Source organism: Pleurodeles waltl, chromosome 4_2 (assembly GCF_031143425.1).
Source record: "Pleurodeles waltl isolate 20211129_DDA chromosome 4_2, aPleWal1.hap1.20221129, whole genome shotgun sequence".
Taxonomy (NCBI): domain Eukaryota; kingdom Metazoa; phylum Chordata; class Amphibia; order Caudata; family Salamandridae; genus Pleurodeles; species Pleurodeles waltl.
In genome coordinates, this window is record NC_090443.1 from 733821250 (window position 1) to 733836667 (window position 15418).

General features: G+C 44.2%; 1 protein-coding gene across 2 annotated transcripts in view; it reads left to right on the forward strand.

Moving 5' to 3' along the window:
* Positions 1-15418, forward strand: part of LOC138293239 (bromodomain testis-specific protein-like) — a 1110548-nt gene that overhangs the window by 478700 nt on the left and 616430 nt on the right. For both annotated transcript variants that reach the window (XM_069232347.1, XM_069232348.1), the window contains exon 6: positions 7839-8207. In XM_069232347.1, coding sequence (XP_069088448.1) covers positions 7839-8207 — 369 coding nt within the window. The remainder of the gene's footprint in view (positions 1-7838; positions 8208-15418) is intronic.

A 15418-nucleotide genomic window follows, 5' to 3' on the forward strand; every position in this document is an offset into this window, starting at 1 on the left:
AAACGCAGCTGAAGATGCCTCACAGATCACAAATGGCCTCTACATCAGGAGGTAGGGCTAGGTCTCTTTCAGCAGTGATGAGCATTGGTTAGATATGTTCGCCTCCTTTGAGAACACGCAATGTCAGCAGTTTTGAGCCTTGGAGTTTCCAAGGCGGCTTTTACACAGTGATGCTTTTTGTTTCAAGTGGAGTTCAGGCCTCCTGTACACCTTCCCCCTCCTCCCCCCCTTGCCTCCCCCTTCCCCTATACCGCAGATCAAGAATGATCGTCCCAGTTTGTCCTTGTGGCCCCAGACTGGGCATGGAGAGTCTGATATCCTGTGCTACTGAGTATTGCCATTGCATCCCCGATCAGGCTGCCCATTCGGGAGGATCATCTGTCACCTTAGCAGGAGAGGGTTCTCCACTTGATACTGTCCAGTCTCTGCCTTCTTGCATGGAGACTGAGCTGTGCAGTTGACAGCTTTTGACCTTCCTACTGAAGTCTGCGATGTCACCTTGGTAGCCAGGCATTCCTCTGCCAAGACAGTACATGCCTGCCATTTGAAGAAATTTGTGGCTTGGTGTTCTGACAGGCATGTTGAGCCCTTCTCTGCCCCTCTTTCTCAGGTTCTTCTGTGTATTCTCTGTCTGGCGCAACAGGGCTCTGCTCTGGGCACTTCTAAGGGTTCCCTTTCTGCTATCTCTGTGTTCCTATGCTTGCCTGATCAACACTCTCTCTTCAAAACTCTTATTGTACAGAGATTCTTGACAGATTTACTTCATCTTTTTCCCCTTCTCCTTTTATAATGCCCCGGAGGGACTTGAATCTGGTAGCCCATCCATGCAAAGACTGGCTGAAAAGGGGGTATCGGGGCCCTCATGGACAGCCCCTTCGTGCTTTCCACTGCACGAATTATGAGCAATGCACCCGCCGGACCGCCAAATTGGCACTGGCTCAATTATGAGCTGGCGTCAATGTTAAGGCCCTATTCACTGCATGCTGTTTTCACCCGCCGGCCCTGTGTTGAACTCCTAATAGGGCCGGCGGTGTTCTGGCCGCACAAGCCGCCTGATTGTGGTACGAGTTTGCCAGGCGGCCTGCGCTGCCTGCCAAACTTATAATGAGCGCCATAGTCCCTACCAATAAGGTGTTAATGAAGGTAAGTACCTTGCTCATTAAAGTGCACCAACGTTTTAGCACACAAAAGAATGTCCCCACCCCCCCAGCCCATCCTCTTTCAGCTTAATGGATCGACGCAAAAAAATACCCCCCAGAAAAAAACATGTAAAATATTTGCCAGATGTCATGTGGCTTTGTCAGAAAACGTCACACTTATTAGTAAATTACCACTTTTGATCGACCCATTTTTAAATGTGCACCTCAACGGTGTGTAAAAATATCCAGTGTAATCAAAACATGGTAAGCTTTTGCTAATTTTTAGACAAATTTGTCAAACTGTCTGCAGGCAAGTGCCATCTTTTCACATGGTAGCCCCCACTGTTTGCTCACTGGTACTGATGTTGTTGGTTGGTAGTGCACTGGGTCCCTGCTAACCAGGCCTCAATGCCAGTGCTCATTCTGTAAAAACTACACAAATGTCTAATTGTGACCCAAAGCCAAGGTCTTTAACACCCCTGTAAGTCACTAGTAAATGGTACCCCTGGTACCCAGGGCATGGGTATTAAAGAGGATCCCCAGTGGCTTTAGCATGTATTATACTACCCAAATGGACCAACACTCAAATTGTATGCAGACTGCCCCTGTAGGACGCAAGAATGGTGCAAACCATTTAAAAAACATGACACTGCACATCCCCTGTGTGCAATGCCCACGCACACTGTGTGTACTATATGTAAGTCACCCCTACAGCAGGCCTTAAAGCCCTAAGGCAGTCTGCTTTATTTTACATGTGAGGGCACATCTGCATGAACAGATGTGCTCCTGTAATGCCTAGTTCCATTGCTAGACATTGTAAGTCATCAGGAAGCCATTTTGAGGAACATGTATTGGGCACTGGTCATAAAGAGTTACCCAGCTACATGATGGTTTCACTGAAACTACTGGTGTTTGATATCTTGGTACACCCTTAGGTTGGCCACCTGAAGTGGACAGTTGAGGAAGGGTTTCACCATCTTGTTGATAAAAATAGTCTCCTGGGTCAGGGTTATGCCCACCCCTCATAGGAAATGGTCATATAGGGGGTATAGTGATCCCAGGGGTTGGAAGACCTTGGGCTGCTACTCCATATTGCCATAAACATCCCTAAATTCAGTATTTAGAAGTCCTCTCCTCTCTGTGGACTCTAGAGAGGGATATTAGATTACCTGGAAACAGAAGGATGAAAATAAGTTATCACCGTGAGAACTGAGGACCCACACCGAACTTGGCACAAAACCCTGCCTGTTGGTACCTCAACAGTTGCAAAGACCAGACTTGTCCAAACACTATGCAACCTCCTCAACACTGGGAGGACTGTCTAGCACTTCACCAACTATCTAGCATCTCCCTTGGGGTGGAGGAGCCATCCCCCTACACCTGCAGCCTCTTTGTTTCCTGTCCCTTTAAACCTACCAGTGTAGAGCTTGAAGCTACCATCCCGACCAGCACCTCTGCACCAAGGCAGGTAAAACTAAAATGCTGATGGTATTTTGGAGCTTGCAGCACCCCCCCCCCCTCCCCAAATATTATTTTATTTTGACACATGTGTTTTTTCTCCTATAGGTTAACATTGTAGAACAGTGGTTCCCATCCTGTGGTCTGTGGACCCCTAGTGGTCCGTGACACATTCCCAGGGGTTCCGCAGGCCTGGGCCTCCTCTCCCTCTGAGATTCCATGAGCTGTCACTACCTGTGACGCTTTGTATCAGCAGTTGCCTTGTAGTCAGTTCTTATTACTGGCTTTTGAATGTGGGATCCCAGAACAGACCTATTTTTCTGAGATTTATTCGGCAAAATGTGACTGTTTTCAGCTTCACTTGATGTCTTTACCAGCCATCTTCTAAGTAAACAGTTTTTATTGCATTTTACGGAATCTTTCGGTCCGAATACCTTCACTACTTGTGAAATGCCTATCCTGTGTCAGTGTGAAAACAGCCACGACCCACACAGTGTATTTGCTTCTGTTTTTTTTTTTTCACATCCTATGAATGGATGTGAATTTTGTAAGAACATTAAAGGACTCAGAATACATCAAGCTGAGGGAGAAAATGGAAGACATGAGGGTTAAGAAGGAGCAGAAAAAGAAGACAAAGGCTGAAAGACCTCTAACCTTGCAGCCTGACAGAGAAGGATTCAGCACTTTATAAACACTCCCACAGATGTCTATCTAGAGAGAGGAGTGTCGAGTGACGATGGTAAGAGATACTGGCACCAGCACTGTTGAACACACTCCTGGGTGTTGCCAACGATAACCTTGCCATTAAAGACTTAAGCCCCTAAATGCCTACTGTCAAAAGCTGGGTAAATGGTGGCACATCAAAGCTATCATAGAACTTTGATGTCATGGTCGAGGCATCGCTGGTGACTCTGTCCCATCCACTTTCGAAGTCAAGGAGTTATAGGACAACTTCAGTATTTCCCATCAATGTCGAAGCGTACCCGGATGCTGACAACACTTTCACCGGCTATGTTGAACCAGCCCCAGTTGATGGAAATACCTTCACTGGCGGCATCGAAATACGTTGATGTCTCCATCACTTTTGAGATAATCGATACACTCAGCATCACCACTTCACTCACCAAGGCTTGATTCGCAGACATCTCCAAGATGAATGCTAATATTCTCATAGTCTTCTCTATCTGCACCTCAGGAGTATTCCTGAAGAGATTTCACTACTATTGGGACATACGCACTTTTTAATTCCACTGGAGGGTGTATTTCAAGTTCCACTGCGACCTCTTAACCTCCACCACCAAGAATGGCTCTTCTTCAACATTCATGCCCCCTATCAGGAAGGTGGCAGCGCATCCTCGCCACAGGAGCCCCTCATTTACTAACCTCTCCTTCAAGGAACTCAAATGCTCCAAGCCCTCCAGAGCGATGCAAGAGGTACAGTTCTCCATCAGTACAACTGGTCCACCAGAAAGGAAGTGCAAGTGGATAGATACTACAGGGTGAAATATGGGCCTTCCCTTTCTTGTGTTTTCTCAACTAACAGCATTTCGGTCTGTAAGTGTTCTGATCTGAATTTTATGCATCAACCGTATACTTTTGGGGATTGTTAATTTGCTTTGTAATCCTCCTTTTATTTTGTAATCATATGTTCCGTGTTGCTCTATCTCCATGCTTTTTCCCTACCTACCCATGTGCTCTTTTGATTCCTGCTACTCCCCGTTCCTCTACCTGCTACTTATTTTAGTGTGTGTATATGTATGTATGTATATATATATATATATAGATATATATATATATATACATATTTTTTTTTTAAGCAGATATAGCAGCTGCATAGTACCGCTAGGGTGACCACCCGCCCGTAAATTTCACGGACTGTCCGTAATTTCGCCCTGCTGTCCGTTGTCCGTGATGAAAGCTTTAACGGACGGCATTTGTCCGTAATTTTAGCCTTTCACCTAAAGGGCAACGGAGGCAGGGCGAAATTACGGCAGAGGAGTTTCCCCAGCTGGGCTGGAAGGCAGGGGGTCTCCTGTGCTCTGAGGGAGGGAGGGGCAGACAGATAAGAAAAGGCCTTCTTGCCAGGGGTCTCCTTCCCTAAAGACATGCAAATGTGGGCAACTGGTAAATCTGCAAATACAAAGGGGCTTGAAAACCTGCATTGACTTTACTAAAAGGAGTCACTTGAAGTTTTCTGGTGGCAAAGATATTTCTTTTAGAGAGGTATTGTAATGGTGTTCCAAGGTGAGCTGTGGAGTGTGTGGTTTTAATGGAGTGTTATAATTTTTTTTATCACTAGGTATAAACTGTATATTATTCAAATCTGTATTTGAGAAGCACTTTTTTTTTATTTAACCGAAATGTATTTGCGCATTTTGTAGCAGCCTTTATTATGATGTAATTGTATTTTTCACAGTTCTTTCAGGTACCTCGGTACCTCATAGTTCTAACAAACATTGGCAAAGCCAATAGGTCTAATCTGCGAAAGAGTTATTGGCTTTGCTAATGTGTTTTAGCCATTAGCCATGTTATACACCAGAGTAGCTGCTGTTCAGCATGGCTTAGAGCTAGTGGCATAGTGGTGTGGAGTGGAGTAGAGTAGCATTGGAGCAGTGGCGTAGAGCCCACTGGTGCAAAGTACAGTGCAGTGGGGTACAGTGCAGTTGTTTAGAGTGCGTTAGCGTAGAGTGCAGTGGTTTAGAGTGCAGTGGCATGGAGTGGCATGGGACAGAGTAGAGTGGCATAGAGTGCAGAGGAGTAGAGTGGCATACAATAGAGTAGCAGAGAGCAGTAGTGTAGAGTGGTGCAGTGGCATAGATTGCAAAGTAGACTCACATTGCAGGGAGTGCAGTGATGTAGTGTAGAGTGGTGCAGAGTAGGGCAAAGTGCTTTAGAGTGGAGTGATGCAGAGTAGAGTGGCATAGAGTGCAGTGGCATAGAATGCAGTAGTACATAGTACATTGGTGTAGAGTACGGTGGTGGAGAGTGCAACACTACAAAGTAGAGTGTCAGTGCAGTGATGTAGAGTGGAGTAGAGTGGCACAGAGAAGTGGCGTAGAGTACAGTGGTACAGAGTAGAGGGCAGTGGCGTACAGTGCAGTTGTTTAGAGTGCATTGGTGCAGAGTGCAGTGGCATGGGGTAGAGTTACATAGAGTGCAGTGGAGTAGAGTGGCATACAATAGAGTAGCAGAGAGTCCAGTAATGCAGAGTGGTGCAGTGTCATAGAGTGCAGAGTAGACTCATGTGGCATAGAGTGTAGTGGTGTAGAATGGTGCAGAGTGGAGTATTGTAGAGTGGTGTAGAGTAGAGTATAGTGCCTAGAGTGCAGTGGCATAGAGTAGAGTGGTGTAGAGTGCAGAGTTGCAGAGTAGAATGTCAGTGCAGTGGTGTAGAGTGGTACAGAGAACAGTGGCATAGAGTACAGTGGTGCAGAGTAAAGGGCAGTGCAGTTGTTTAGAGTGCAGTTGCATAGAGTGGCATTGGGCAGAGTAGAGTGGCATAGAATGCAGTGGAATAGAGTATATTGGTGCAAAATGCAGTAGTACAGAGCAGAGTGGTGTAGAGTATAGTGGCGGCCAGAGCAGTGTTTCAGAGTGTCAGTTTGCAGTGGTGTAGAGTGCATTGAACTAGAGTGCAGTGGTCAGAGTGGTATAGAGTACAGTGGCGTAGAATAGATTGTTTCAGAGTAGAGTGCAGTTTCATAGAGTGGAGAGGAGCAGGGTAGAGTGGTAGAGTGCAGTGGCATTAATTTACTACTGAACAAGGACGTAATGTGACACCTGAATGTAGCACACCAGGAGGCAATCACAAAAGGTCCATAGTGAATAAATAGTGCTATGTTAAAAAAGAGTACATAAATGCAATGACAACATAGTGAGGCATGGCCTCTCTTGCGTGTGTCTGTAAAACTGACGTTTGTTCTTGAATGTTTGTCCTGAATTTTGACCTTTGTCCTGAATTTTTGTCCTGAATTTTGACCCTTTGTCCTGAATTTTTTACAGTTCTGTCCAGAATTTGCCTCAATGCCAGGTGGTCACCCTAAGTACCGCGGGGCTGCTTACTTCTTTTTTTGCTCTTCATGCAAGCTGGTTTTCACTCTTTTTGTTACAAAAATGTCGTTCTGACATAGATATCTATCTTGTTCGAATGGGAAACTAAAAATGGTTGCCAGGCACCGCCATGCATACGCAAGTGTCATGAAATTTGTGGCCATCTTTGAATGGGTTTTCCTTTTTGGAAAACCATTACACGATTGCCGACCATGCATACGCACGTGCAGTTCGCAGAAAGCACTCGTAAAGCCAACAGTTTGGCCTATTAGAAAATATCTCTTTTGGCTTAGTCAATGCCAGTTTCACTTTACAGTTCCTCTGCCCGATAAACAGGTTGTAATTCCTCTCATTTAACAACAAATAATTTTTCCTCCGTACCCAATCTTTTTTTACCTAGAGTTTTATAAACTTCTGTACACACATGAATAGCACAATCCCGGGCTTGACGCATCTATTACTGTCGAAAGAAGCTGATGAGGGCAATTGGCCACATGTTTTTGGAAAATATATTTTCTAGTATTTAAGGTCTAGTCAGTGGGCAATATACTGCCTTACCGCTGCTTCTAATCACCCTATTCATATTTGAATATAGTGGTGTAGGATAAATAAGGACAGCCAGTGTGAGCAGTAAGCTAGTCCTTATTGACCTAATCATCGATGGTTGATGATAGGTTTGAGACCGCTTTATCCCTTTTATGGAAAGTCACTTGGATGCAGTACGAGGTGGAAAGGTTTATGGGTACATGGTAGGTAAAGAATCTATCAGTAGCATATCCAATCAAGCTTAGTCTTTCATATGAATGGGTCTTACTAGTCAGTCATATAATCTGAATATTTAAATTTTCATTAGTTTGAGTATTTGTTTGGCTCTCTCCTTGTGTTCCAGGATTGTGGGCATTCTCCTCTCTGAAGTAGTAAGCGGAGCATCTCGAACCGAGAGAAAAGTGACATTTTGCAATTCATACAAATAACTAGGAACTTCGCAATATTGATGCTTGTTTGTTGCACATTAAAAAATACTGTTTCAAAGTATAGATGAGAAATTCTCCAGGCAGAGGATCATAACTCAGATGTGCAAGTCCTCATAGCCCTTAATAAATAAAATGAAACGTATGTGCACATTAGATGTTGTTACACCTTGTTGTTCCACATTACTGTAAAAACACAAGTATATTTGTATATTTCCAGTCAGAACATGGAATTAAAAGGAAAGCAGATACTACTACACCGACAGCTTCTATAATTACAACAAGTGGTGAATCTTCACCGAGTTTTGCTCCACCAACGTCTAGCAAAAAATCTCTTCGATGTGAAAAGAACAGAATATCCAAGCTTACATTAAAGGACTTGCCAGATTCTCAGCAGCAGCACCAAGTTATTAAAATACCAAAATTGACTGAACAGTTGCAGCATTGTTGGGCAATTCTGAAAGAAATGTTTGCTCCAAAGCATGAAGAGTATGCATGGCCCTTTTATAAACCTGTAGATGCCACATCATTGGGACTCAATGATTACTATTCCATTATAAAACATCCAATGGACTTGAGTACTATCAAGGTAAGTCGTTTTGATTTCCTTTAAGTTTCAAAGTGAAATTCATATCTTCTTTTAGATATTTCTCTGGGCTGAGTTGTAATTAAACGTGAATTATATTCAGAGCTAATATATAATGTGGTCCTCAAAATAGACTCTGCAAGTCTTAATGTTAGAGCAGACTAAATGATATACATTGTGCTTAAATCGTGTAATAAGACTATAAAGTCCTTTAAAGTTTTTCTGATTATTGTATCAAACATGCTGTGTATGAAAAATAAATTAATTGCAACTATTGCATGGATGAGGGGAAGAGGGGTTTGCAATATAGCATGTACCCGCTTCATTTCTTTTACATAGTGTGGAATTGGCTTGCGGCATTATGGAACGTCTTTATATAACAAAGATGTGTGTGTTGTTACTTACAAAAATAAGTCTTGAAACAAATAACTGTGTAAAACGGAGACAAAGTTAAGCTGCTTGGCTTAACCACTTTGTCATCCTTAGGTGGGCTGTCGATGGTGCAACTTCAAGATTTTGCTTGGATGGCTACCCATTTGATTGATGGTAAAAATTGTAATGCTTAGGAATTTCGGTTTGGCCATAGAGATGAAAAATGTTGTTCTCTTCCAGTAGATCTCCATTGACAATCATAAGCACTGTATAGTCCCATCTACGTGCAGGAGCACTGGAGCAATTTTTTTCGAAAGCACATTTTGTTTGGTATCGTCACCTTACTTTGGAAAGGTCACAAAGTATGTGTCAAAAATGTATAGTTTTGCAGCCTAAAAGCATTCTATATTGCCAGTTTGAGTGACTTACTTCAAAAGATGGAAGAAAGTACAAACAGCCTTAATACTAAAAACAATTGATAAGAAGAAAGAAAAGTGACATTTAAAACATCCTTTACAAACCCTTTTTATTTTAAAGTAAATGATAGGGAAGGCACTTTAACTGTATAGTCTGCAGCAATGCTACTCCTTTGACTGCATCCCAATGTGCAGTATCCCATCATGCCCTGTATGTAGCAGTTGATTCAGTTTTTTTTCTGCCTCCTGCTGGCAGGGTCTTGGAGAAATGTATTTTCATGTTTTTTCCCTCTTAAAATCACTTTAGAACCTTTTTTTAAAGTGATTCACTCGAAATCCTTTAGGATGGAGAATTTTTGAATATTGTTCTGTGATTTCTTGACTGGAAATATTTTTCTTTTATAAAATGCTATCTCTTTAAACAAACTGCCCAGATTGTTTCAGAAAAATGGGCAAAACAGACCCTCACCATATCCACTGGCTGTTTCTCAGCTACCTTTACAGACTCTCCTCCTGTGAGAAATTTCCTGTAGATGACATCAATACCTTACAAGAGGTCTTTATTGAGAGATGCCAGCAAGTTGAATATTCCTCTTCCAGCGACTACAGGCTAAATATCTATTTTGAGACATTGCACCAGTGGTCCGTTGCAATGCCTCTACTTCCTCTGGTCCCAGTTCCCCAGCAATGGATCTTTTTCTGACACCATCCTCTGTCAACCTGGCTCCTTCTCGTCTGCAGGAGAAATACAGACTACTTGATGATCTGTTGTTCCTCTGCTTGGACCCCCCCACCCGACTCTGTGATTGTCTCAGCAGCTTGCAGTCTTCTTGCCACAGCTCCTTCCTCTATAGCCTTCTAGATAAGGAGAGTAAAAAGCTAGATTTGTTGGGAGGAAGTTATGCGGCACATCAGCCACCAAGAAGTCCGTAAGTGCTTCTGCCATTCTGGTAAGGTATGATAGTTTGCTCTGGGACTCATTGCAGAAGTTAATTGACAGTCAATGTGAAGACTTTAGGGAGATCATAAACTAAGTTGTGATAGTATCCAATCAAGTCATCAGTGCTGCAGAGTATACATCCCTTCTAGCAGTCCATATATACGGTCATTGTTTGGCCTTACGTTGTTCATTTTTGCTTAGACTCACAAGGCTGAAACCTAAAGCACAACACTGGATTTTGAATCTCCCATTTTCAGGAACAGATTGTTTGGATCACATGCAGATGACGTGAGGTCTTGCATGACTACTGTAGGAGGCTGGCCTGGTTTGTAGTGAGTACCAAGGGGTACTTACACTCTGCACCAGGTCCAGATATCCCTTATTAGTGTAGAAGAGGTGTCCAGCAGCTTTGGCTGATAGAAAAGGGTAGCTTAGCAGAGCAGCTTAGGCTGAACTAGGAGACATGCAAAGCTCCCACTATACCACTAGTGTCATATGCACAATATCATAAGAAAACACAATACACAGATATACTAAAAATAAAGGTACTTTATTTTTATGACAATATGTCAAAAGTATCTCAGTGAGTACCCTCAGTATGAGGATAGCAAATATACACAAAATATATGTACACAATACCAAAAATATGCAGTAATAGCAATAGAAAGCAATGCAAGCAATGTACAGTCACAATAGATTGCAATGAGAGCACATAGGTATAGGGGCAACACAAACCATATACTCTAGAAGTGGAATGCGAACCACGAATGGACCCCAAACCTATGTGAGCTTGTAGAGGGTCGCTGGGACTGTAAGAAAACAGTGAGGGTTAGAAAAATAGCCCACCCCAAGACCCTGAAAAGTGGGTGCAAAGTGCACCTAAGTTCCCCAAAGAGCACAGAAGTCGTGATAGGGGAATTCTGCCAGGAAGACCAACACCAGCAATGCAACAACAATGGATTTCCAGACGAGAGTACCTGTGGAACAAGGGGACCAAGTCCAAGAGATGCCCAGGAAATGCCAGCTGTGGGTGCAAAGAAGCTGCCACCGGATGGTAGAAGCTGTGGATTCTGCAAGAACGAAGAGGGCTAGGAACTTCCCCTTTGGAGGATGGATGTCCCACGTCGTGAAGAAGCTTGCACAGGTGTTTCCGTGCAGAAAGACCGCAAACAAGCCTTGCTAGCTGCAAGGGTCGCGGTTAGCGTTTTTGGATGCTGCTGTGGCCCAGGAGGGACCAGGATGTCGCCAATTGCGTGAGGAGACAGAGGGGGCGTCCAGCAAGAGAAGGAGCCCACTCAGAAGCAAGCAGCACCCGCAGAAGTACCGGAGCTCACCCGAAGTCACAAAAGAAGGTCCCACGACGCCAGAGGACAACTCAGGAGGTCGTGCACTGCAGGTTAGAGTGTCGGGGACCCAGGCTTGGCTGTGCACAAAGGAAATCCTGGAAGAGTGCACAGGAGCCGGAGCAGCTGCAAATCACGCGGTACCCAGCAATGCAGTCTAGCGTGGGGAGGCAAGGACTTACCTCCACCAAACTTGGACTGAAGAGTCACTGGACTGTGGGAGTCACTTGGACAGAGTTGCTGAGTTCCAGGGACCATGCTCGTGCTGAGAGGGGACCCAGAGGACCGGTGATGCAGTCTTTTAGTGCCTGCGGTTGCAGGGGGAGGATTCCGTCGTCCCACAGGAGATTTCTTCAGAGCTTCTAGTGCAGAGAGGAGGCAGACTACCCCCACTGCATGCACCACCAGAAAAACATTCTGCTGAACAGGGCAAAAACAAGTTTTACTTTATTTTTCCCTCTGAAGAGGGTGAAAGTTATGCTGAACTGTTACTGTCCAATTGAGGGAAGAGGAGGTGTGAGGGGGTATATTTTCTATGCTTGCATTCCTGCTCATGATTATTTTTTTCACCGCTGTCTTCGATGCAGGAAAACATTTCTTCATAAAAGCAAGTGACAACTGAACAGTGAGAAGAAACTGAAATAGTAAGCGGAGTAAAAAAAAATTGTTTATGTGAATCGTGCGGACATTTCTGTGGGATATAGTTAATAATATGGTTAGTGTGCTACCAGGTTGGCAGGGCACACCAGTGGTTGAAACTGAGCCACGTTCTTTGGGTGATCGCTACATGACCTTCTGTTTGTTAATATTGAATTTTTGTTAATATTTAATTTTTGTCATTTTTTTTGACGGTAGACTGCCGAGGCAACCAATTGCGTTTTTAGGGTGTTTTCATTTTACAACCCATACTGAGTCGTACTGGACGTGAGCACGAGTGGGTAGCAAAATGTACGTAGCACAGACTAAGCACTGACATTTTGAATGAAAGGAGGCATAGTGTTTTAATTGTCACTTTGGCTACTATAGTGCAGATATTTCATAGCTGTTGATACGTGGTCCTTTTTAAAAAACAAACAAAAAAAAAAACATTTATCCAAGCCAACAACTGGCTTCTGCGACAATTGAAGCTTATTCAAGAGGAGATTGGAAAAACCTGTATATAAGGCACTAACCTAATACAGCTTAGAATTGGCACGGGTTACTACTATCATCTGTGGATTGTCAGCATGGATGAACTGAAGAAAGAGTTTGAGCAGAGATAGCTGCAGAAAAATACTGCCGTGGAAGATTCTTTGAACTGAGTTATTAGCTTGGAAGATTGGTCAGTCATGAATTCCTGCAGTTTCAGTTGAATGACTAGAACTGATTGGACAGGAGACCCTGAAAACAGCTAATAGCTGCAGTTAGCACCCCTGCCTGGACACTAGGAAGTTGACAATAATAGGGATGTACTTTAAAGCGCCATTTATAGCTTTATATATGTAATTCACAAAAACATTGTAGAACATGTGGTCCAGTGGATGTGTTCTTGCTTCAGCCTTCTATCAGTTTGCACTTTCCAAGATGTTGCACGTTTCAGACCACTCATGCAAATTGAGGAGGTTGGATAGAGGGTATTACTCATCTCCAGGATGCACCGCCCATACTCCTCTTTTCCTTTGTTACTCTAGAATCTTGCTTGGTTTGCCTTGTTCGGCCCTTTAGACAAGTCTGTCTAATGATAGGGAGAAATTCATAGCTTCCGTCTGAATCTCCAGGTCTTGTTGAGAATGTATTTTTTTTCCATCCGTTCTTGAATGCCCAACGTGATTACTATGCTGGAGTATTTGTTTAGCTAGTGTCAATGAGACCAATTGTTCTGGAGGTGTTCAGTGAGTTGAAAAGCCCTTTTTAGGGTCGCACGTGCAAGCGTTCTGGCCTCTGTTGTAATCTCTCTGTGGGCTTTTAACCACGCCCATCACTTTGAATGGTTTGTGGGTTTGCCTTTTAAAATTCACTTGATTTCATTTATGAAAGGCATGCATAGGCCATGCCTTTTCCAGTGGTTAGCCCTCCTTGAGCGCACCGGCCAACTACTGAAAACATAAGAGGCTCCATGGTTTCTGGACTACTTTTTCCTTTTATTTTCTACACAGCGCGATCTTGCTGGGTTTCACACAGTGCGATCGTGCTTGGTTTTTTTGGGGTGGAGGGTTGTAAATTCTCCCCAAACTCTTCTCACCCCCCCATCCACACCCCCACCTATACATTGCCACCTGTCCTCTAGTTTACAATGCTAATAGCCAGGGCCGGCTTTAGGGTGGTGCGAGCAGTGTGGCCGCACCAGGTGCTGACCTAGATTGGGTGGCGCAGACCTCAGGGGGGCGCTGTGTTTAGCAATGGCTTATGAAACTTGCGATTTAAAAGCACCTACTAAAAAGTTCCTTGTGCGTTCAGCCTTCGGGAAACAACATGTCAAGATACCTCTTGTGGTTAATGTTCGTGCTAGGGAGAGAGATGAGAGTTTTGCTAGGGGCAGTGTTCAATCGCTATTAAGTAGCATAAAAGTTTAGTATGCCTGCTCAAAGAAGGGAATTATATTTTATGTAGATAGCTGAGTGGCTTAGTAAAGTCAGCTGTTACAAGCGCTTTAAAACAAATGAATGTATGTGAAAGGAGAGATGAGGGGCACATTTGCCTGGTGCTAGTGAGTGAATCCGAGGACCGGGTCATGGTGGTGGGGATGCCAAAAAAGACTGTTTTACAGGGGGCCACCAGCGCTAAAGCCGGCCCTGCTAATAGCTCTAACTCGAGTAAACGCTACACCCATTGCATTCCAAATGCTTGTTCTCTGTTGTCCTACTGTCTGCCAGTCCCAGGACCTCTGCCATGGTCTGCCTGCACCTGCCTTGGACTTTAGCGTTTCTGATCACCTCTGCCCTGGGGGACCTGAAGTCCAGGAGCTGCTTTGAGGTCCGCAGAGCTCACATTTCCAACGGCTTCAACCAGAGCGATGTTCCCAGCCAGGAGTTCAGCAGTGAGTGTTGGATTTGAGGAAAAATGAACTCTGTGCACGCAGCACATGTGGACTCAGACTACCAGTTTAATATGTCTCTGTGACCTTGATTGCCAACTTATCCCTTGTCTCAGGGCTTCTGGGTAACCCGCTTTTGTTGTTTTATGAATTCCGACTGTGTTCCTCTGGTGTATAAGATCGCTCCTTACTGCCAGTTACCCCTCTTCGCCGGCTGCACACTACACTGCTGACTGCCAGTTGTCCCAGCCTCATTATTGCCTTCTTCTATGGAATCATTACTGACTGAATCCTCCCTGCTTGTAAATATTGTGATAGCCAACCTCCCTGACTGCAGTATCGTGGCCGTCAACCGCCCTGACTGCATCATCGTGGCTGTCAGCCTGTCTCTAGAATCGTGACACGTTCCTTGTCTATAGTATCGTGACTGCCAGTCTCCTTGTCGCTACTACCATGATTGCCTACCTCCATGCTTATAGTATTGTGATTTAGTCCCCATGTCTCTTGTATTGTGACTGCCATACTCCTTGTTTCTAGTACTACGATTCTCAACCTCTGGTACCACGACTGTAAGCAAGCTCCAGTGTTTCTACCATTATGACTTCTAACCTGTATGAAAACTGACGGGCAGCCTCTGTCTCTGCTTCCTCATTAATTGACAGTCTCTTTGACTCAATGACCAGGAGTGCCTCTGACACCTGTCTCTGTCAGCCTGTCTGAGTGTCCGGTACAACTTCTTCAGTAGTGTGGTGCTTTCCACTTAAAACATATCTCTGCTGCAGCAATAGCACACTTGAAAGCAAACCAAACACTCATTTAGCCCATGCAATTATGGGTATGCATATCATCCCAGGATCGGATGCTTTCTCCACGCAGGAGTCACCACCTCACGCTGTCTGTAACACAACCCACGCACTTTCGCTCCCTAACAACTTTCGTCTCTTTCTCCTGTTCTCACAAATTCACATTTCTGTCGCTGGGGCACTGTACACCTATCTCCCCACCCCTTCTCTCTTCCATGCCCTTTGCTGAATATAGTGCCAGAATGCTAAATGGCAACATTTTAATTTTTGGCTGCAGTTGAAGAAGGTAAATGGCAGGTCTTTAGTTATATGCAAGGCCAATGGAAT